A 23,209-nucleotide genomic window follows, 5' to 3' on the forward strand; every position below is an offset into this window, starting at 1 on the left:
TAAAAGAAAGAGAAACTATCCTTTGAAGCAAGTCTAATTTATTCACTCTTCCCAAAATCCAAATGCTGGACTTTGTTCATGCTCTCTACTTGTCTCACTTGACTTCCATGTCAAAACATTTTTATACCTTTCTATATTCTATATTTGTGTTTGTGTACGTATATAAAGAGCAAAATGAGAACAGGACCATTCAAATGATTCTTACCTTTAGACAAAAAAATGATTCTTCTCTTTGGTGCTTAATAGACATAAAGCTGTTTATTTGCCACCTCTACTTGCTCTTTATATGGAATAACTACAAGGCTACTTTCTCCTAAGAAAATTTGGTGAGATTATTTTTCAATATTTTTTTAATGTGGACAAACTTATTTATGTGTATTTTTTTTTTTATATATACTGAGTATAGAACTCATATAAGATGAGGCCATGAGGGTCATGCTGCATCTATTGGTAAACTTGTTAATGTCAGTATCTCTTTTGAGAATTTAAATTTTTTTAATAGTACATGATAATGTATTTATTTGTTTTCATTATATTATTAAGTTTGACCCATCATATTAAATTATTATAAAATTTATTTTATTATCATATTATATAAATTTTCAAGATACATAAGTGTGTGCAAAGATGATTTTTTTGGTGTGTGAGAACACATTTGAAAATTAAAACCTTTTGTCAAAGCAAACCAAAGCAAAGAAAAGTAAAATATACATTGCTAGAAAATATGTGTGAAATGTGAACCTCTATAAATTATATTCATGTCACTGTACAAGATGTGTAAACTGTCTGAGACAAATTCTACATCTCAATATGCCTCAGAAGAATCCATATCATATCATATCATACCAATGATGGAGTAGCCTGAATAATCCATCCTCCTGTTTGATCATGTAAAACACGTGACTCAAATCTTGTTTTGTTCATCTTTTCTTCAACCAAGATTAATTCTGAGGGAAAATGTAACAGATTTTGGACAGCATAACAAAATCGTAACGACAATTTAAGATTGAAAGTGAAGCTTCTGCGCCCTTTGATAGAGGTCGAGGGTGTCGGTGTGGTTAGGATCTAAGCAAAGAGCTGCTTGACAATCTTGAAGAGCAGAGGATAAGTCCCCCATTGACTCATAGAATGCTGCTCTCAGATGAAGCATTTGCATGTCAGGCTTGAAATTGATGGCCTTGCTAAGCTCCGCCACGGCCTCCGTCTCCTTTTGCTCATCCATCATCACTGGTTACAAACATCATTGTATGCAAGTCAGAAAAGGAAAGAAAGAAAATCTTGATTTCAGTGAAGCTTGCATCAAAAGTAAGTAGCAGGTGGAGCTAGATTCTTCATGGAAGGGGGCAAAACAAATTTGAATGCATTCAGTGAATAAAACACAGTTCACACATAACAAAGAAACAAATTGGCATCATTAACTTATCAAATATTAAAACACAGTTCAACCAAGAAACAACAATATTAATTATTATCCGAAACCTGTGTCTCATATTAGAATACAATAGCAGATGGGAAAGACTCAAAATCAAAAGAATGAAAGATAAGGAAAGTACCTGCTGCCCTGTATCTGTATGGATAAGTTCTTAAAGGATCAAGTTGTGTTGCTACATCAAGATCAACCTTTGCCATCTCGCGGTCACAGTATTCTGAGCGCTTCTCATATGCTGAGGCATTGCTATCTGCCTTCGAAATTAGCTTGGTCATCTCGTCATACGCAGCTTTTCGCTGATTCTTTTGATGATAAACACGTGCTAGACCTTGATGAGCTCTCGTGTGGCGAATCGCCAAGGCATTCTTGTAGCACGATTTTGCAAGATCAAGCTTACCACAATCCACGTAAATACTCCCTAAGTTATTTAGAGCCTGAAAATAATTGTAGCAACCAAATAAGATAACAAGAAAACACACAGCAAGATCAGATATAGGAGGATATGATAGTAGAGATTACTAACTTGTCCTTTTCGAAGACCGTCCGAAGGACGTTTAAGCGCCGATTCCAGAAGTTCGATAACATAAGAAGAGGATTCAGGGTTAAGACTTGTATCTGCCAACACATATGCTTTCAAAAAGAAGGCTTCAAATGATTTCTGAATTGCAATGGACCTTTCAGCCCTTGCAAGAGCCTCATCCCGGTAGCCAGTATCATACAGAATCCATCCTTCATAGATTAGCCTTTCTTGGATTGAACTACAATGGTTCCTAGCCATCCTCAAACTACACAACGCCGCCTTTTGACAATTTAACCTATGAAATTCGTATATGTGAGGAATAAATACTCTTGACATTGTACTAAGAAACTGAATTGAGTGTAGAAAATAGCTACACTATGAAGAAAGATAAAAAAAGCATTAACTTGAAACATATTTATATATTATAAGCTTATCAAGCACATGATCAATTCATAATGAATCAGCACCACAATGCACAATGAATACTAAAGGTTGGATTTACAGATGCTTACCTCAAGAGTAGTAGCGACTGACGAAACTCTAGAAGGCTCTTTCCAGGCTCATTCTCCAGCATCTGATGTATAATGGCCAATGAACCAACATCGTCCACCGAAGACCATTGTTCATACAGTTGCATCCAGCATTCGGCCTGACTCTTTCGCTGCACCTCCTGGATAAGGAGGTGAAGCAGATATTTCCCTGTGACCTTCCCTTGTAAGGTTATGTAACTTGGCTCTAAAGTTAACATTGCGCGAATATCTCTGACTGCGCTTTCATAATCCTGAAGCGCAATAAATAGCCATGCTCGTAATTCTAAGCAATCTGCAGAGAGCTTGAATCCAATAATCTTATCAAGCTCCGAAATCCCATCTTTTATCTGCTTCTCCTCAACCTTTGCCAGAGCTCTATACTTGTAAGGAAATGAAAGGGAGGGGTCTAATTCAGTTGCAGCATCCAAATCAATAATCTTTTCCCTTCCCATATTGTAAATTGCGCGCTCTTGATACATCCACCCGGCTGGTTTATGCTCGAATATGAGAGAGCTAATTAACTTATAGGCTGAATATGGTTGACCCTGCTTGTGCTTTGTTCTGGCTAAGCCTGCAACAGAATACACATGACCTGAATCTGCTGCCGCCTCGAAACAATGTTGTGCATGCTTATATTCCTTCCTTTCGAGCAGAACACACCCCAGTTGATGGTATGCAAGGGCCTTCTGCCATCTTTCCAGTGCACATTCCTCCAATCTTTGCAGCAACATTGTTGTGGTTTTCGATACCATGCTTTCCTCCATAGCAACCTGGCTTAGGAAACAGTAGAGCAAGAAAGAATCATACCCCACCATGGCCAACCGTTCCTTCGCCCCAGAACTACAGAAAAGTTTCATCACATTCAAATTGTACAAAGAACTGGGAAGCTCCCTGAGCAACACTTGCAAGCAGGATGCCACAAGGAGAGGCGCTCGCTCCTCGAATCCATACTCGATAAGTATCAAAGCATCATCAATATTGTCAACATTTGAAGCCAAATGAGAATCACAGGAAGACTTCATCTCCTCACAACAGAACCTATTGGCAAAGGAAAGAAGCTCCAATAGAGTTAAAGGACAAAAGGAATCCAATCTTTTTGTTCTGCTGTACAATTCCACTGCCTTCATACCTTTTGAGCAAATTCCACCTTTTGTGAAATCAATTTTCCTCATTTGGGACTCTGCAAATCCACCATATAACATGGCCTTAAAAGGGTCTGAAAGTTCTGCCATTCGCCACCTAACACAATGGATTTCCTCATCTCCAATGCAGAAAGAAATATCCTTTTCCTCATATGGCAAAAACAGACTACTCTCTGTGATGTTTTCTTGCTTTGACTCTTTTGGACACTGACACTTATCATTAACCGAAAAGGGACTAAACCCATTTACCAAATTCAATTTTGGACATTCAAGGATGCAACCACCACACTCCATTGAAGACACACCTTCAAGTTCATCCTCCCTCCTCTCAAATCTCAACCATGATGACAAAACAACCTTGGACAACACGTCCTCGGCATTCTGCCGCGCTGTCCGGAGACACCTCCTGAGAAGCTTCTGGTCTCCAATTCCGCGCAACAGCGAATACTGCTCGATACAAATTGAAGCCTTCTGTGATTGGGGGCAACACTCTAGCCTGTAGTAGAGTTCTGCCAAGGCTTCCACAAGGTTGATTGGTTTGAGGTAAGGCTCAATGGATGGTTCAATTGTGTCAGTGGAAGGTAACTGAAGAGGAACAACAAGGTTTCCAACTTCTGAGGTTGTTTTGTTCCTTGGTTTGGCCTTTGACAACACAAGGGATACAACACCAGAAGAAGAACCATTGCTTCTTCTTCTTCTTCTTCTTCTGCTGCTGCTGCTGCCACCACTGGTTTCTGAGGAATTCAGGGCATGAACTTGTGTGCTCTTGAAGCGTTCACTTATCTTTAATCCACGCATTTTCTTCTCTTTTTTCTCACTTTTCCTTCAACCCTTTATCAAAAAGAAATGAACTTTGAAATTGAGACCCCATAAAGGAACAAAAAAATACGAAACAAAAAACCCTCTGGTTTTACTTGCATACAAAACCCATAAAAGATAGAGACATAAAGAATGTGAATTTTCAGGTTTTATGACATCCCAATATAGTGAAACTAATGAAAAATGAAACCTTTTTGTTTTGGGTACGAATGTTCTGCTACTTACATGGTTGGTTTGGAAGGAGAACCATTTGGTCTAATCTGATGAACTTGGTGGTAACTGGAATCTTCTTTTTTGGTTTGGTTCTATAAAAGGTGGTGTCAAATTCTGGTTTTATAATCATGTGTGTTTTTGAAGATTGAAGATTGAAGATTGAAGATTGGGAGTAAACACAAAATAAATACACAATGAAAGGTTGGAGTTAGTGGTGGCAAAAACCAAATACACAAAAGGAATCTGGTTTTTGGTGCTTAGTTTAGAGTTAGTGCCACAAACAACTCCATTTGTGTTCTTTTCACAGAGAGAAAAGGGTGTTTAATGGGGGGTCCCAGTGGCAAATATTAGAGACACTGATTCATTCATACTACAAAGGAAGTGGAACCACTCCAATGGAAGCCATAGATTCTGGTTCTGTTTGGTTTGGTCAACTGGTTCCATAATCGAGGTGTGTTTAAACTAATTAAAACTTTGTCATTTACCTTAATTTTTTTCCATTAAAGCGCAAAGTTTGGATTGAGAAGATGGGGGAATTATTGAAGTGTGAAGCAAAGGTGGCATAAGGTGGAGTGAGTTGTGTAACCAATCCAATTATTTCTTGGTTAAGATGTCTCATCAACACCAAACAACTCAATCACATTTTTAAATATCATTTGTCCTATTCTCCCTCACTTAGATAAACTATTAAAACGTCTTTTAATTTTTTTTATGACAAAATTATTTTTAAGAAATTAAAATGATAAAAATAGTTTAAAAAGATTTAAAAACATAAAAAAAAAAAACTATTTTTTATAAGTGTCAAATGATTTTTTTATTAATAAATATTTTGTGCAGTTAATACAAATTTTATAACAATTAAAATCAGAATAAAGTTTGATATTTAATTTTTTTTAACTTTCAGTTCTAAAAGAAATACAAAAAATTTATTTGACTTAAAATTATTAAATTTTAAAAATAAAAATATCTAAAAAATATCACATCAGAATTTAATTTCTAAAACTTTTGTAATATATATGTTATTTACCTATTTTTGTTGCATTTAAATTTTTGAAGACATTTTTTGTGATTTATCCATTCTCAATTTTTTTTTTAAAGAAAAACTTAACACTAAAAGTGGAGCATACAGGTAACTATTCAGATAAACCAACAAACCAAATAAAGGAAAACTGCTTAAAACAAACAAACAGACAAAAAAGAAGTATAACCCCTTGTTATCTCTAGCATAGCCATCAACAACAAAAGGGGTTAGCACCAAGCCACTCCGTGTAGTTCAGAAAGCACATGTTAATGATCTCCTCAGCCCTTCTGTCTTTATTCTGAAAAATTCGTCTGTTCCTCTCCAACCATATGTTCCAAATAATTGCACAAAAGCACACCATCCACCTCTTACATTTCTCCTTTCTATTTGATGACTCAGTCCAACTTAGGAAGTGCTCATTCAACGTACTCGGCCAAGACCATTGTCTACCAATATATGATGTCCATGCACACCAAACCTGCCAAGAAAAACTACAGCCAAGAAACAAGTGGTAACCATTTTCAATACCTTCATTACATAAAACACAATTTATTTTGTTGGTTGACAATTCCAAGCCGTCCCAGTCTCTCCTTCGTATTGATCCTGTCAGTCAAAACAAACCAGACAAACAACTCTACTCTTGGAGGCACTAGCCCTTTCTGAATAGTCCTAGTAAAGGTGTAACTTGTTACGTCCTTTGGGGCCAATTCCGCTTGCAACACCTGCACAAATGAGTTAGTTGAAAAAATACATTGTTTATCATATTTCTACACCACTCTATCCTCTTTACCATATGCAAGTTTGACCAGCCTTAATGTATCGTGTAGCTGGTTTAGTATATCCAACTCCCATTGGAACAGATCTCGCCTCTATTAGAAGTTCCAAATCCACTCAAACCCATCTCAAAACCCACAGTTTCCTATCACCGATCTCCTTTGGTTTGAAACCAAGAAAAGTCTAGGAAAACGATCTTTCAAAGAGCCTCCAATAAGCCAAACATCCTCCCAGAATCTAGTTCCTCTCCCATCACCGACCTCCATAGACAATCCAGTGATCAGCTTCTGTCTAACTTGTTGATCCATGAACTGTAGTTGACAAATATCCTTCCACGGGCCCCTTAGTAGGTAGTTCTTGGCTGGACAGAAACTCATTTGGATTCAGGTCATTACATGAGCATACCACCTTTTTCCACAACGAACATTCTTCCTTAGAAAAGCGCCACCACCACTTAAACAAAAGAGCTGTGCTGCGTATCATAGCATCTCCAACTCCTAACCCGCCTATTTTTTTTTTGGAACCTGCACTACTTCGCACTTAACCAAAGTCATACCATTCCTCCCATCCTCCTTACTCCACAGGAATCTTCTCTGCAAAGAGATCAGTTTCTTTGTAACACCCTTTGGCATCTTATATAAGCTCAAATAGTAAACCGGAAGGCTATTCAACACAGATTTGATGAGAACCAACTTACCGGCCTTATTGAGAGCTTTAACTTTCCAGAGACTAAGCTTCTCCTCCACTTTGTCTATTATTGGCTTCCAAGTCTGAACCAACCTCGGGTTTTCTCCTAGCGAGATACCCAGATATTTGACTGGAAGAGTGACTGCCTTACAGCCCAGCACACTACACATCTGTTGTACCCACTGCTCATCACAGTTAATAGAGATCAAGCTAGATTTGTTGATATTAATGCTTAAACCCGACATCAGCTCAAAGCAACGAAGTAGTCTCCTGTAGTTCTTGATGGTCTCTTCCTCAGATGGGCAGAACAATATAGTAACATCTGCAAATTGAAAATGCGACAACTCAATATGATCTCGTCCAACCAACAACAGAGATATGCGACCATTTTTAACAGCCTTTCCAATCATCCTATGTAGGACATCTACAACGAGAACAAATAAAAATGGAGACAGGGGGTCACCTTGTCGCAAGCCTTTTCTTTCCATTTTGAACGGCTTAGAAGGTGAGCCATTTATCAACACTGACATAGAGCACGTACCGACACATTCCATAACCCATCCCTTCCATCTTTGTCCAAACCCCAGCTTTTGCAGGACAATGTCGACAAAACTCCACTTGATTCTATCATATGCCTTCTGGAAGTCTAACTTTATTATTGCCGCTTTCTTATTCTTTAGTTTGATCCATTGAATCGTTTCACACGCAATAAGGGCCCCATCATGTATCTTTCGACCCTTGACAAAGGCACTCTGTGTCTCACTTACTAATCCTGGCATAATTGCTCGCATCCTCCTAACCAGCATCTTTGAGATTACCTTATACACACACCCCACCATGCTAATCGGGCGAATGTCTTTAATTTCCTTAGCACCACTAAACTTGGGGGACAACGCCACTGAAGTGACATTAGCATCTGCCGGTAACTTAGAGGATTGGAAAAAGTCCAGTACTGCTGTGGTGAATTCAATACCAATTTCATCCCAACACTTTTTAATAAAGTTCATGTTATAGCCATCACTACCTGTAGTCTTGGATGACAATCCCAAACTGCCACCCTAACCTCCACAGGTGTCGGTAGCCTCTCTAAAGCCAATGCATCCTTCTCATTGATCATTTTTACCAGACCATCTCTGAAACCCAACATAGGAGACTTCTCTTGGTGATACAACTCCTTATAAAATCCCCTAATGGCAAGCTTAATCCTAACTTGATTCCTTATCAATCTTCCATTAATAACCAGGGCATCGATCCTATTATTCCTCCTTCTCGTAGAAGCTAAGTTGTGGAAGTATCTCGTATTTTTATCCATATCCCTCGCGTGCTTAGACCTCGACATCTACTTCCAATGTAATTCTTTCCTCACATACCATTTCTCACAACATGCCACTAGCGCCCGCCTTCTTGCTTCCACCGTTCCATTATAATCCCCATCACCCACCATATCATCTATCTTCTTAATCTCTCCCTCAAACTTGTCACCAAACTTGTCTCTATGCCATCTTCTCAGCAGAATAGACAATGCCTTTAGTTTATCGGTGAATTGTACCTCTCCTAACCCTCTCCATTCCTCCTTGACCAACCTTAGAAAACCTTCGTATGTAAACCACAAATCCAAACTTTGGATTGGTCTTGGCCCGTCCCTAAGTCTCTTATCTTCCACTATGATAGAGCAGTGATCTGACAGACCCCGTGGACCGCCTCTTAAACGAGTCTCTGAAAACTCCTCAAGCCATTCCACATTAACCAGAGCTCTATCAATACGACTACAGGAGCATCCTCTAAACCATGTAAACTTTCGGTTAGTAATCGACAAGTCCACTAACCCTATGTCGTTTATCCAATTCTTGAAATCTTCCGCTGATAAAGGTAGGGCTATCAGTACCTCGCCTCTCCTCCACATGTAGAATCTCATTAAAGTCCCCCAGAAAACAACAAGGACCCTGCGACAATCCAACTACGTAACTCAACTCCTCCCACACAACAAGTTTCTCATCTCGATTATGTGCACCATAAACCAAGAAAAGAAGCACAGTTAACATTATTCTCTGACAAGACCCCTTCAACACACAACCATCTCTCCCCTTTATAGCAATTTCTCCTTTTAAACCATACATAATCCTATATTAACAGCAGTCCTCCAGATGCACCAATAGACTCTACATACTCCCACTCTGCATCATTTTCCCAAATTTTCATCACATCAAACCTCGTTACTATCTGCCTTTTAGTCTCAACTAAGCCTAGCATATTCAACCTATGTTTTCTCCTAAGGTCCTTTACCATCCTACACTTCCCATCACCCCTTAACCCCCTAACATTCCAGGAACAGAAAATCATTTTGAAACATTATTACACACCTTTTTTTTGAGTTTTGGGCCTACTTCATCTTGCTTTAGCCTTCTGTTTTGCCATTCTTCTTTTTTTTTTTTTTTTTTGCAATTTCTTCATTTTGTTCTTAGAGAATAGCCATAATGTCGTCTTCTTCATTATATAGCATTGCTCCTGATTCTTTTGCTAACTCCCAAGCCCTTTTGTTTTCCATCAGATGCTCATCCAACCTTGAACGTTCGTTACCATTAATCTCATCATCAATAACATTCCCTTCTTCCTGTATACGGTCTTCCCTGTCATGATAGCCTTCTCCATCGTCTTGAACTGTTAGATTTCTATCACCAATGAAGCTGGTTCCTAGGCTTTTATTGACTAGGTCTTCGTTAGCCTCACCACTATTTTCAGAGATAGCTCCATCAACATATTCATCATTAGTCCCTACATTTGCAACCTTATCCCCTAGCAGCCCCTCAACCAACATCACTGTCCCAACATCCCGTTCATAATGTGTGCCATTACAACGAACCCCCGCCATCGCATCATAGCACTCTCTTCCGGCTTCTCGGTTACCGCTTGGAGAGTCCATCCCCGGCGCATCATCGATAGATTATTGCACGGTTTCTCCCTATATCAACCTCCGCTGCGAGTTAGCTTCATCATCATTCACAACTCTGCCGTCAGCAATGCTGGTTGCACGTGTGCCCAGCACCTCCCCAGCCGCTATCGTGCAGCCCAACTGACGTCGTGAAACCTCCCCTCCGGAGAGCACCAATCGGAAGCCTCCATCGCAGGTCCTTCCCTCATGAAACCTGTCACCACCACCCCCGAAGTCACGAAGGTTCAGCGTTGCACAATGGCTGACCCAGTTCTATTTCCAAATCCCCTATCAACCCGACCCAATTTGAAATGATCCAGCCCAAGACAGCCTTTATCAGCACCCTTCATGAATCTGAATTTGCTTGGGCCGTATTTGCCCAAATGACCCTTGTTATGATTATTTTCATTAGAGGCCCCAAGAGTAACTTTATTGCTACCATAATTTTTTACCACTCTTACCCTACCGTTATGTTTACAATTATTGCTCCACGAAATTGTAATCTTGGAATCAGCTTCATAACTCCCCTCAAATCCCACAAAATCTGCCAAGCCTTCAATATCACCATAATTTGATTGATCCGTTATCAATTTTCTTTGATTATTTCTTGAATGCTCATAACTCCACTTGTTCAAAATTGATTCAAAATTTACCAATCTATCCTTATCTTCTACCTCCTCCCGTAGTACTTTCGTAACTACTGTTGCTGCCTGATCTCCATTGTCTATCAAGTTTGTTAATCCTTCCGACCTTGTAGCTACATCATCACATTCCCTTATCATTACGTCTTTACGATGATCGCAGCTGACAACATCTTCCGCTACGTTTTCCAAATCACAGTGCATACTATATACTTCCCGGCCCATTTCTTTAACCAATATGTCAAAGCCACTAGTACCTATTGTGATATGGACCCATTTCTTGATCACATCCAAGACACAGGTATCAATAAGTATACGACCGACACAGAAAGAGCAGCACGATTCTGTCTCTTTGTCACACCCAACCACCTCACCCCATTGACCTCCTATCATCTTAAAGGTATCCACTGACCAAGCATGTAACGGAACTCCGAAGCACTCTAACCACACTCGTCGGGATTCACTTTTCTCTGACTCGTCCCACCTCCAAACACTATGAAATATCTGTAGAAGACTATTCATTTTGAACGTGTATGTCTCCTCAGCGTTCAATAGGCTATCGAAAGTCAAGAGAGCTTTACACGCTCCCATTTCGCATACTTGAATAACATGAGAAAAGCTCTTCGCAACCATATCCTTTAAGGACTTAAAGTCAATAACCGTCGTCGTTCCACTTATTAGACTTTTCTGTAGCCAGTCCAAGTTTTTTTTCGCCACAACTACCTCTAACTTCTTCGTCCACCCATTCTCATGTGGATCTTGGACCTTTTCATCCTTTCTCACATCTTGAAAGCAGTTAATTGGAGGATTCTGAACATCCTCTCGTTCTCTTCGTGGCTGATGTATCATATAAATTCAGTTGCCACCTCCTGACTGTAGCTTCTGATCTTCGTGTCCTTCACATTCGACGTTCTCCTGTATTTCGCTTTTCCGACAAACACAATCTTACCTCTCAATCTCATACGGTTCATTTTGTTATAGCCTTCAACGCCCCTCCCTTTGTAGTATGTTGTATGAATACAAAAATGTACATATTATCACCTTTTTGTTTGCATGATAGATATATATCATTTATGCGTCCAGTCCAATTGAACAGCTGGAACAGTTCACTCTTCGAAACTTCTTCTGGAAGATTATCCAAGAAAATCAAAAGAAACTCTAAAATCCTTGATCTGATTCCTAATTTTACCCCTCTCTGTGTCCTCCCCCCCCCCCACACTCTCTCACTACCTCTCTCATCCTCTCTTACAGTCTTACCCCTTCTCAAAAAAAAAAAAAAAAAATATATATATATATATATATATATATATATATATAAGTATTTCTAAAATCAATCCATGTATATATAGATGATATTTCTAATATCAAGATTTAGTGCTAATTTGGATTATTTTTTTAAATAAAAAAGTACTTTTTTTAAAATAAATTATTTTTATTTAATTTAAAATTTATTTGGATACGTCTTTAAAAAAAAGTACATTTATTAAAAAAGCAAAGCAAAGAATGTTTTTAATGTTTAAAAATTCTTTTTAAAAAATGTATCTATATATAAAATAATTTTTGTCTATTAAAAAATATATATTTTTTTAAAATAAAACAAATAAGTATTTTTTTTAAAGTCAATTCATATTTCACAGACCCTCATCTATTATTAGGAATTTAGAATATTTAATTATATTGATGAAAAAGGGAACAATTTATTAGGTTTAGTTGATAATGATATATTTATACTCGACTAATTAATATGTCTAGTCACAATATTACGATGCTTTAATATTATTATTATAAGTTTTTATTTGTTTTACACACAATTAATGTGAGTTTTTTTATAATGTCATATAATTATTATATATTATCACATTAACGAACATAATTATTTCCACGCCTATTATATTTAAGAAGAAAATTAGTTCTCTCTACATCGCATTGTATAAGATAAAATATCATTATGCAAGTGTTTTAAACTAATATGTATCAAATAAACTCTCATTTTAATATTAATAATGTAACAATCCGTGATAATAAACCATAAATTCATACCTAATTAACTAGTGTTAAAGAAGCAGTGTAAAGAAAGAGAGACTCTAATAATATCGTTTCCTTTTTATTATTTTTTTTCTCCAATCGTCTTTTTCGCTCTTTTTTATTTTCTGTGTAGAAAGAGCTTCAATTCACAACTTTTCTTCTAACGGTGATCACTATTCACTACCATAAATAAATTTGGAAACAATCTCCCTATATTACCAACAACATTTCTGCCAACTTATGCCAACTTTTATTTATAATTGTGTTTAATAGAAGTGTCTTTGTGGATATGTCTAATAAAAATATATTTTTTATAGCTGTGTTTAATAAAAATATCCTTATAAATATATTTTTTGGATGTGTCTCTTTATATATGTGTTTAAAATATAATAATTAATTATTATAAACAATAAATTAGCAGATAATATGTTGGTACCTATATTTTTTCATTTGGAAAAATTGGTTGAATGTCGAAATCATAAATGGCTCCCTTTCATTTTTTCTATTTTTTCGAGAAAGATATAATAGCATAATATATGGGAACGTCATTTCTTTCGATAGATTCAATGTGCGATCATATTATATATGTTCTTGTAAATGGTCCAATTAAGCTTGAATATCATAGAATAATATACGAAAAAATGATTAAAAACGGTCCACGACGTTTCCATTACACGTGAATTTGAGTGGATATTCTTGACTTCATCTAAATAAAAGTGCAAAAAACCTAACCATATGGCCAAATGTCAATAGATGCATGAGCCAATGAATAGTGGTCATCACCTAATTATTATTGAAGAGCCAGCAAGAAATTGAAATAGGCATCTAACAACAACTTTGTGTTATTATTTTAGAATTTAATTCGGATATATTCTTCATAAATAACTAACATTTAGTTTGTAAAATTGATAGATACTTCAATTTTTTAATTAAAAAATTTTTGAAATATAAAAATTAATTTGGATTTGTTTAGTATTTAATTTATTAATTCGTTTAAACAAATGTTAGAAATTTAAATTCTGTCATTTGCATGCAGTAATTTATTATTTAATGATAAACATTTAAATAAAATTTAAATTTAAAATAAATCAGTTTTGAACTTGTCAAATTTAAAAAATACTACGTGAAACAAATATAGTCAATAAAATAAAAAGAATAAGAATAAGAAGAAAGAAATTTTACTAAAACAACTGGTGAAATAGGATTATGTCCCTACAATGACCTGTGACAGCACTGAACAAGTATGTTCTTTGTTATTGTGTTGTCCCACATTTATTTATATGATCCAGCTTGCGTGAAATGGATAATAATTTCAAACTAGCCTTTAATTACTAATAAAAACAATGTCCCCCAAATCTATGCTAGAGTCAATTCCTTTCCTGAATATTGATAATTTGATATCAATCAATTTATTCGTATGTAGATTTGATACAAGGCAGAAATTAAAACTTGTGGCACATATCAAACTAGGTAGCTATAGCATAAATCTTTTATGTATGCGGAGACAGGGGAGTATGCTTGGGTCAATTCTCCATATAGTGATAGCACATTCTTTTTAGGCTTAAATGTGTTCAGGCTGAGAAGATAAAATGACCCTTTATTTTTATTTTTTGAAAGTTTACATTTAATAAACAATTAGGTGCTACTGCTAGCAGTTATATGTTTGTCTGTTTTAAATTTTTGAGAGAGTTCAAAATAGAGGCAACACCACAGAGTGCTAGATAATTCGTGTGCTAGGAGGCAATGAAGATTTTATTTCGGTTTAACATCTATTGTATCTATATTAATTACATGCATTATTTTGTTTCATTTTTATCAAACTAAAGTGACATAAAATAAGCAAATTAATAAATGAGAGAGAAATGAATTGAAGCATTAAGGCTTAAAACCTGAGTCGTACTATACATTCAACTTCTTTTTAGTAACTAAATATAATAAAATTGATCTAAGTCTAATAAAAATCAAGTTCATATAGAGGAGGATGAGTTTTGAGTTATCATTTAGTAATTTTGGTGTTTTTTTTATATTTTAGATTTAAACAGTTATACATATACGAAGAAAACGATGATGATGATAATAACGATAACGACGATAATAATAATGATGATGGAGGAGGAGGAAAAGAAAAGAAAAGATAAAAAAAAAATCAAATAAGAAAAGAAAGAGGAGATGGAGGTGGTGGCGGTAACAACGACAATAATAAAAGAAAAACATGAAGAAAAAGAAAGAGGAAGAGAGGGAAAAAAAAACAACAATAATCAAGAGTGAGAAGAAGCTGTCAAAAGGTAGTTACATATAGTAGCGTATTTAGGTTCAGTTTGGGTAAACAGCTTAATTAAACTACTTTTAAAAAATAGTTTAAACAATAAATGACTATATTAAAAGTAGCTTATAAATAAGTTATTTTGTGTTTGAGTTTTTAGTTCTAAAAGTACTTATTTTATAGAATGTGATAAAAAATAGTAGTATTATGATTTATGAGAGAAATAATTTTTTTTTTAACTTCTCTATAAGCTTCTAAATAGTTTCTTAAAAAAATTACAATTTATTTTTAAAAATTACACCAGATATTAATATTACTACTTTTCATAAGTCAAAAATTCAAAAAAATTACTTTTAAAATTTTTCAAACGGACCCTTAATGGTATGTGAATGTCAATTAAATTATACTAATTTAACTAAACTTAATTGAATAGTTAACTTAATTGTAGAAATTATTCAAAACATAGCCAATATATTTTATAATATATACTATAGAAAAAATTTTAAGTGTATCAAGAAACACCGGTATTTCAGTTGTTTTAACTATTGATTTTAATTAATATATATTATATATATTTTTTATAATTCAAATTAACGGTTAAAACAATTGAAACACCGGTATTCTCAAGTATACTTGAAACCCTTCCTATATTATATAGGTCTAAATATTTTAGAGGGGAACAAAAGAATTTTGGGAATGGAGGCCAAGTAATATATGTAAAACTGCATTTTACACGGTTTGAAGTTCTTGGGATGGTTGTTGTCCCGGGTTTTTTTTTAAATCAATTAAAAAACATTGTCTTTTAGAAAAAAAAAAACCACTACTTATCTATTTTGTTTTTGTTGCAAAGTGTACTTAGATTGAGTGGGGTCGGGCTCAATCGGCAGCTCTCTAATCCAATTTGTTACTTTTTAAGTCTAATATGAAAAAAAGAATAGAGTAGCAAATTGGAGTAGGAGAATTATAAATCGCTCCTTACCCATCCAATTTAAATACATTTTGTAACAAAAAAAATGGATAAATAAAATAGTTTTTTTTTGTTTGTTTTAGTAAATAACCTTTTTTTAATTGATTTCTAGTAAAACAAAAACCTTATTGACTCTCTCAATAGGGATATAAAAAGAGTTAGTGTAGAATTTTGTTTTAAATATTATTTTATTATATATAATTTATAAAAAATATTTTTTTTGTTATTTCTAATACTTATTATTTTAAATAATTTTATTTTTATTATTTTTGTACATTTTAATAATTTATATATATTTAATAAATAAAAGAATAAATTAACTGACACACTATACATACTATAATAAAAATCACTTTTAGTGATTAATTTTTAATAACAATAACAAAACGATCACTATATGTCTTATTTAACTTATATTTTTATAGTAATTATATATTTTTTATTATTACTATATGTTATAATAACAATTATATATTTTTTATGGTCATTAAAAATATCTTTATAAAATTGTATAAGTAAATTAAACTAAATTAATCCTAAATAATAAATACATCTGTAATTGATTATTAATTTAGTTATCAAATGAATTAAAAATTAATATTATTTTGATAATATTAAAAGTGAATACTATATAGTATATAGTATAGAATAACTCCGAGAAATGCTTGGGTTATATATCAGTATAATTTTGGTGGGGGTATATCCTTATATTTACATCATGAAGCAACAGAATCAAAATAGAGATGCATTCTATTTTATCCTATTAAGTACGTATATGAAGAAAATTTCATGGATATAAGGTGATAATGTACGTAAATGTGTGTAGAGAGCTCTATTTTGAAATCGAAATGAAATTATTGAAAAAGGCTACATAAGTAGATAGCATGATATAAATGTTGCTGAAGGTAACAAATGCTTACTGTTTTAGACAAATTCTGGAGTGGGCAGGGCAGGAGCTGCGTGCCAATATTAATGAATATTAATTAACAATAGAAAATTTTTCAGTTGTGGTCAAACTTTGTCATTATCACCTAACAGGATATTGTACCTCTCTTACATACCCAAAAATTCAATAGCATTGTACATCAAAATTACGTGATTTGCAAGTCGGGAGTCGAAGGCAACATATGTATATTTTAGGAACATGTACGATCTAGATGTGGTTATGACGAAGAAGCAGTATTCAGATGAGCATTGGATAACTATTTAGAATGTCCATAAAAAATGAGCAAAATTCGATGTCTAAATCTTTATTTTTAATTTTTTAAAAAATTGTTGGTCATTGATAAACCACTATTTTACTGTTTATTTTGTATTAAATTGAGTGGATTTTATCAACTACTCTTACACTTATTCATATAAATTGCATGGTTTTATAAATCCTTTTGAATTTGTGCTATGATTGAAAACATGCTTCTTAGGTCTTAAAATTGCTAATTCTTAATTCTCTTTTATTACCATCGATGCCGTGATATGTGCGTTAAGTGGTTTCAAATTTTCTAGGGCATGAATGACTTAGAGGATAGAAAGGAAGCATGCAAAAGTGGAAGGAACACAAGAAATTGAAGTTTTGAGTAGATGGCCTTGACGCGCACGCATGGACGACACGGATGCATGACCGGTGCAACAGGCAAACGACGCATATGCGTGGATGACGCGTACGCGTGACCAGGAATTCGTTCAGCGACGCGTGACAAGTGTCACGTGCCTCAGTTACGAGAAAACGCTGGAGGCGATTTCTGGGCTGTTTTTGGCCAAATTTCAAGCCCGAAAATGAAGATTAGAGGCTGCAGAGTGGGAGGAATCGGGGGATCAATTATTCACTTTTCATTCATACACATTTTTAGATTTTAGATGTAGAATTCTAGAGAGAGCTCTCTCCTCTCTCTAGGTTTATGGTTTCTTTTCCAATTTCTCCTTAAGTTTAAGTTTCAGTCTTATTTTAATTTAGTTTTCTCTTACTTTTATTTGTTCTAGTACTTTAGTTATATACTTCTCTTATTGATTCCTTTATTTTGCTAATTTAGTTTATGAGTTCATGTGTTACTCTCAATTTTCATTAATGCAATTTATGTTTCATGTTTCTTATTGTTCGATTGCTTTACTATTGTTATTTCTTTGCTTTGGTTAGTCTAAAAATTTTCCATGTCTTGTCAATTTTCTATGTTTTTATTCTATGCCTTCCAAGTGTTTGATAAAATGTTTGGGTGGATTTTAATTTAGATTTTTATGTTCTTGACTTGGATTGATTAATTAGAGACTCTTGAGTTATTAAAATTCTTTTGTTGATTGGTGATTGAAAGTTGTTAGTTGGCTTGAGCCTCACTAAATCTAGTTTTTTATTAGAACTTGTGAACTTAAGTCAATTTTGCTCGCTTGACTTTCCTTCATTTGTTAAAGGATAACCAAGTAAAAGCAATTTATATTTACCATCACAATTGATGATGATAATGAGGATAAGACTTCTAATTCTCTTTCCTTGCTAAGAGTTTTCTTAGTTATTAGTTTATTTTCTTGCCATTTTACTTTCTTGTTTCTTATTACAAAATCCAAAAATATACTGTTTCATAGCCAATAATAAACTACACTTCCCTGCAATTGCTTGAGAGACGACCCGAAGTTTAAATACTTTGGTTAATTTTATTGGGTTTGCTTAAGTGACAACAATCTAAACGTTGACAGAGGATAATTTGTTGGTTTAGAATTATACTTGCAACGCACTATTTTTGTGAAAATCTTTACCAACAATTTTTCTCCATCAAGTTTTTGGCGTCGTTGCTGGAGAATTGCAAATGTGTGCCTTATTATTGGTTATTGTGAATATTGTGAATATGTTTTCCTTTTCGTTTCTTTGTTAGTTATTGCTAGCATTAGGAGTTTATTTTCATTATTTCTTGTTAGTTTTTGTTTTTATTTTCTCTTGTTACTATAAATTCTCACCCCTTTGGCTGTGAGTTTGGTTCAAATTATGTTGTAGGGAATGGAAGCTACAATGAGAACATGCATCAAGGTTGGGAGAATCAAAGGTGGGAGGAGCCTCAAGCTTATGGACAACCTCTGTGGCAACAACCCCCTCCAATGTACTACGAGCAAGAGTCATTCCATGATGCATACCAAGACAATGAATATGGTGGACCTCCTTGTGACTACCAACAACCACCATCATATGTCTATGAACCCCCTCTTTAACATAGCTTTGAACTACCATACTTACAAGCCCCCTACAATCAAATACTTCCATATGACCCTAACCCATATCCACCACCATACCAACCACCTTATGAGCCATATAAACTATATATAGAACCACCCCAATTCCAACACAATTATTCCCAAGAACCACCTTACTATACACCATCTCCATATCCTTATCAAGATGAACCACCTTCCTATCACGAACCCTTCCTCCCAAGCAATGAACCCTCATATCCACTCCACTCTCCAATGGATGACTGACGGAAGACAAATGTCGGTAAAGATTTTCACAAAAATATCGCGTTACAAGTATAGTTCTAAACCGACAATTAAACCTCAATCAATATTTAAATTGTTTGTCACTTAAGCAAACCCAATAAAATTAACCGAAGTATTTCAACCTCGGGTCGTCTCTCAAGGAATTGCAGGGAAGTGTAATTATTATTGGTTATGAAAAAGCATATTTTTGGGTTTTGTAATAAGAAATAAGAAAGTAAAATGGCGAGAAAATAAATTAATAACTAAGAAAGCTCTTAGCAAGAAAAGAGAATTAGAAGTCCTATCCTTATTATCATCATCAATTGTGATGGTAAATGTGAATTACCTTCACTTCGTTAACCTCTAACCAATGGAGGAAGGTCAAGTGCATACAATTAACTTGAGTTCACAAGTCCTAATCAAATCATAGTGAGAGACTAGCTTTGGTGAAGTTCAAGCTAACCGGCAATCTCAATCACCAATCAACAAAAGACTTTTTGATAACTCAAGAGTCTCTAATTAATCAATCCAAGTCAAGAACATAAAAATCTAAATTAAAATCCACCCAAGTATTTTATCAAACACTTGGAAGGCGCAAAATAAAAGTATAGAAAAGTAATAAGAGAATGTAAAATCAAAGACCAACAATTGTAAGGAATCAATAATAACAAATGAAGAAAGAAGCAATAAACATGAAATACCTCAAATTGCATTAAAAAGAAAATTGAATCTAACATGAAGAGTTCATAAATTAAATTGAAAAAATAAAGACGTCAACAAGAGAAAATAAACTAAGATGCTAGAATAATAGAATGTAGAAAAGAAACTAAATTAAAACAAGATGGAAATCTGAATTGGAGAAGAAATAAAACTAAAAACCCTAAAACCTAGAGAGAGGAGAGAGCCTCTCTCTCTAGAAACTTCTAAACCTAAAAATTGTGAATGAATAAGAATTGAATGATTCTCCCCTTTCCTGCTCCACTCTACAGTCTCTAATATGTATTTTTGGGCCTGAAATTAGGTCAAAAGCAGCCCAAAAATTGCCCCCAGCGAATTCTGTTTAATGCAGCACGTGACGCTCGTCACGCATACGCATCGGCCACGCGTGCGCATCATCTGTCGAATGCACCAGTCACGCGTACGCATCGTCCATGCATGCGTGTCGCTACCAAATTCTCAAAACTTTAATTTCTTGTGTTCCTTCCACTTTTGCATGCTTCTTTTCCATCCTCTAAGTCATTCCTGCCCTATAAACCCTGAAAACACTTAACACACATATCACGACATCGAATGGTAGTAAGAGAGGATTAAAATTAGCAAATTTAAGGGCAAAGAGGCATGTTTTCAATCATAGCACAAAATTAGGAAGGAAAATGTAAAACATGCGAATTATATGAATAAGTGTGAGAGTGATGGATAAAATCCACTCAATTCAATACAAAATAAACCATAAAATAGTGGTTTATCAATCTTCCCACACTTAAACATTAGTATGTCCTCATGCTAAGCTCAAGAGAAGCTATAAAGGAGGTGAAGAGGAATGGTAGAATTTATGAAATGCAACCTATCTATAGGAATGCAACTAAAAGCAAAGTACTTTTACCTACTTGGTTAAAAGTAAATAAATCTTTCAAGAACAAATATGAATTGGATCTCACTAATTCAAATCATAAAATTAAGTACAAATAGACTTGCAAGAAGAAAGCTCGTGAAAGCCGGGAACAAAAAATCAAGCATCGAACCCTCACCGGAAGTGTATACACTCTAATCACTCAAGTGTTTAAGGTTTGATTCTCTCAATTCTCTGCTAACCTTGCTTTCTAAGGCTTGCTCTTCTTCTACCAATCGACAAAAATTTAATGTACGAATGCACATATCAAGAGGTCTTTTAAGGGTCGTAATGGGGTTAGGGTCAAGGTACGATTGTATTTGGTCAAGTGGACTAAAATATGAATCCTTGATTAACCTAAACTTCCCACCTAACTTAAGACAATCCATGTAATCAGAATATAAAATCTAACTACCCATTAACTATGTTTTCCACATATTCATGCATCCTAATTTTGAGTACAGTACATAAGCATTGCTATCACCATTTACTTTGGGGCATTTTGTCCCCTTTTTATTTTATTTTTTTCTTCCTCCTATTTTTTTCTTTTTATTTTTCTTTTTTCTTTTGTTTTTCTCAGTGCATACGACTAAGGTATTGAATGCATGAACATGTCCTCAACATTCTTTTCACATTTTCACAAAAAAGTCTAACATACTCAATTCCTAAACCAAATATTTCCAAACCCAACTTTTCCACACTTAAATCATGAGCAATCTCACTATTCTAAGCTAACCGAGGATTCAAATGAAGGACATTATTGTTTTCTGCTTAGAGTTAGTGATGAGTTAAAGTAAAGAATAAATGACGTTAAAAAGGCTCAACATTAGTTTGCAAAAGATAATGAAAGGGTAAGGCCATATGGGTATGTAAGTTTAGTGAAACAAAGGCCTTAACCACGTAAGTGTATGCATACATCAAACAATGGAAATATAGAATCAAGCAAGACAAAGATCACAATTTTAGAGAGAACAACACACAACAAAGCAAAGTATTGGTTGTTAAAGTGCAACCAATCAACTAGGTTCAAAATGTTACTAGGTTTTGTGTATTCGAGCTCTAAACCATGTTCCAAAATAAATTTCTTCAAGCAAGTTCAACACAAATTTTAATTTAAATTAGTGAAATTCTATAAAATAGTTTCTTGGAAAAGAATTCATCACTTCAACCAAGTAGTACTATTATGCAAGCAACTAACTACACATGCAATCTATCATGCAATGCAACAGCTAATCTAACAAAGAAAATAAACATTGGTGTTGAGACAGGAAGTAGATACCCACGGAAGTCGGTCTCGAGCTCCCCACACTTAAAGATTGAAGGGCAAAGAGAAATGCAGTGGACGACACTAGAGTTTGTAGTAGATAATTTAGCCTCCCTGCGCTTCGACACTCAAAGTACCCCCATGGCCGCATGTGGAGAATCTAATGAGGAGCGTAGCATGAAGGAGAGATTAGAAACTTCGGTGGAAAATGAGGAATGTGACTTTGTATTGGAACAATTGGAGGAAGCTGTAATTATTGAAGAGGAAGAAGTGGTCGAAGACTTTGGAGATGCTGAACCTCCATGAAAATCTAGAGTTGTAGAGTATTCCTCCAAGAAGCTTGAAGTTAATGTTAAGGAGGGTAGTGCACAACCTCCAAGGCATCTTTCCTATGAAGAATTGGACGGAATAGATCAAAAGACAAGTTCCCTCGGTGATGATGATCATGAATCAAGCCATCCTAGTAATGAATTTGCATCCACAAGTGAACCCCTTGAGTTTGAAGAACCTTCTTCCGATAAAATTGAAAGCAACATTGAGGTACATTTCTCTCAACCTCATATTTATTATTTGAGTGACGGAAAAGAGTTGGATGAATTTGGTGAGGAAGAGCTTGAAAGTGAAGAATCTTTTCAAAAGGTGGAAGTCCTTCGGCAAGGTTGGACGGGAGTTGAATATACTTTGTCAAGATCGTTGGAGACTTCTCTACTTAGGTTGCCGTCTACTCCTTCATATGAGTGGGTAAAACTTATCTGTCTTAACTTTATTATCCCATTTGAGTGTGGTATTCTTGAAACAGATGGCCAACTTAGGAGGCTTTGTGGAATAAAGCGTAAGAGAAGGATGTTTAGTGGTTGGAGTTGCAAATCAAGACTAATCAAGGTTGAGATTTCAAGAGCTAGATGCAAGAGTTAGACTAGTGA

At 34.9% G+C, this 23,209-nt stretch overlaps 2 protein-coding genes across 2 annotated transcripts; both read right to left on the minus strand.

Annotated features, from left to right (window-relative positions):
- Window positions 1–725: 725 nt before the first annotated feature.
- Window positions 726–5,232, minus strand: LOC107609039 (ethylene-overproduction protein 1). Its single transcript, XM_016310857.3, has 5 exons — window positions 4,666–5,232; window positions 2,462–4,452; window positions 1,953–2,244; window positions 1,554–1,863; window positions 726–1,227 (listed from the first exon to the last, which is right to left on the minus strand). Exons 2-5 carry the CDS (start codon window positions 4,417–4,419, stop codon window positions 1,001–1,003), a joined length of 2,787 nt encoding a protein of 928 aa, XP_016166343.3. The 5' UTR covers window positions 4,420–4,452; window positions 4,666–5,232; the 3' UTR covers window positions 726–1,000.
- A 3,242-nt stretch (window positions 5,233–8,474) lies between these two features.
- LOC148550625 (uncharacterized) lies at window positions 8,475–9,050 on the minus strand. Its single transcript, XM_088494560.1, has one exon. The coding sequence runs from the start codon at window positions 9,048–9,050 to the stop codon at window positions 8,475–8,477; it is 576 nt and encodes a 191-aa protein (XP_088350686.1).
- Between the last annotated feature and the right edge of the window lie 14,159 nt (window positions 9,051–23,209).

Source organism: Arachis ipaensis, chromosome B7 (assembly GCF_059453495.1).
Source record: "Arachis ipaensis isolate K30076 ecotype BB chromosome B7, ASM5945349v1, whole genome shotgun sequence".
In the NCBI taxonomy this organism is placed as follows: domain Eukaryota; kingdom Viridiplantae; phylum Streptophyta; class Magnoliopsida; order Fabales; family Fabaceae; genus Arachis; species Arachis ipaensis.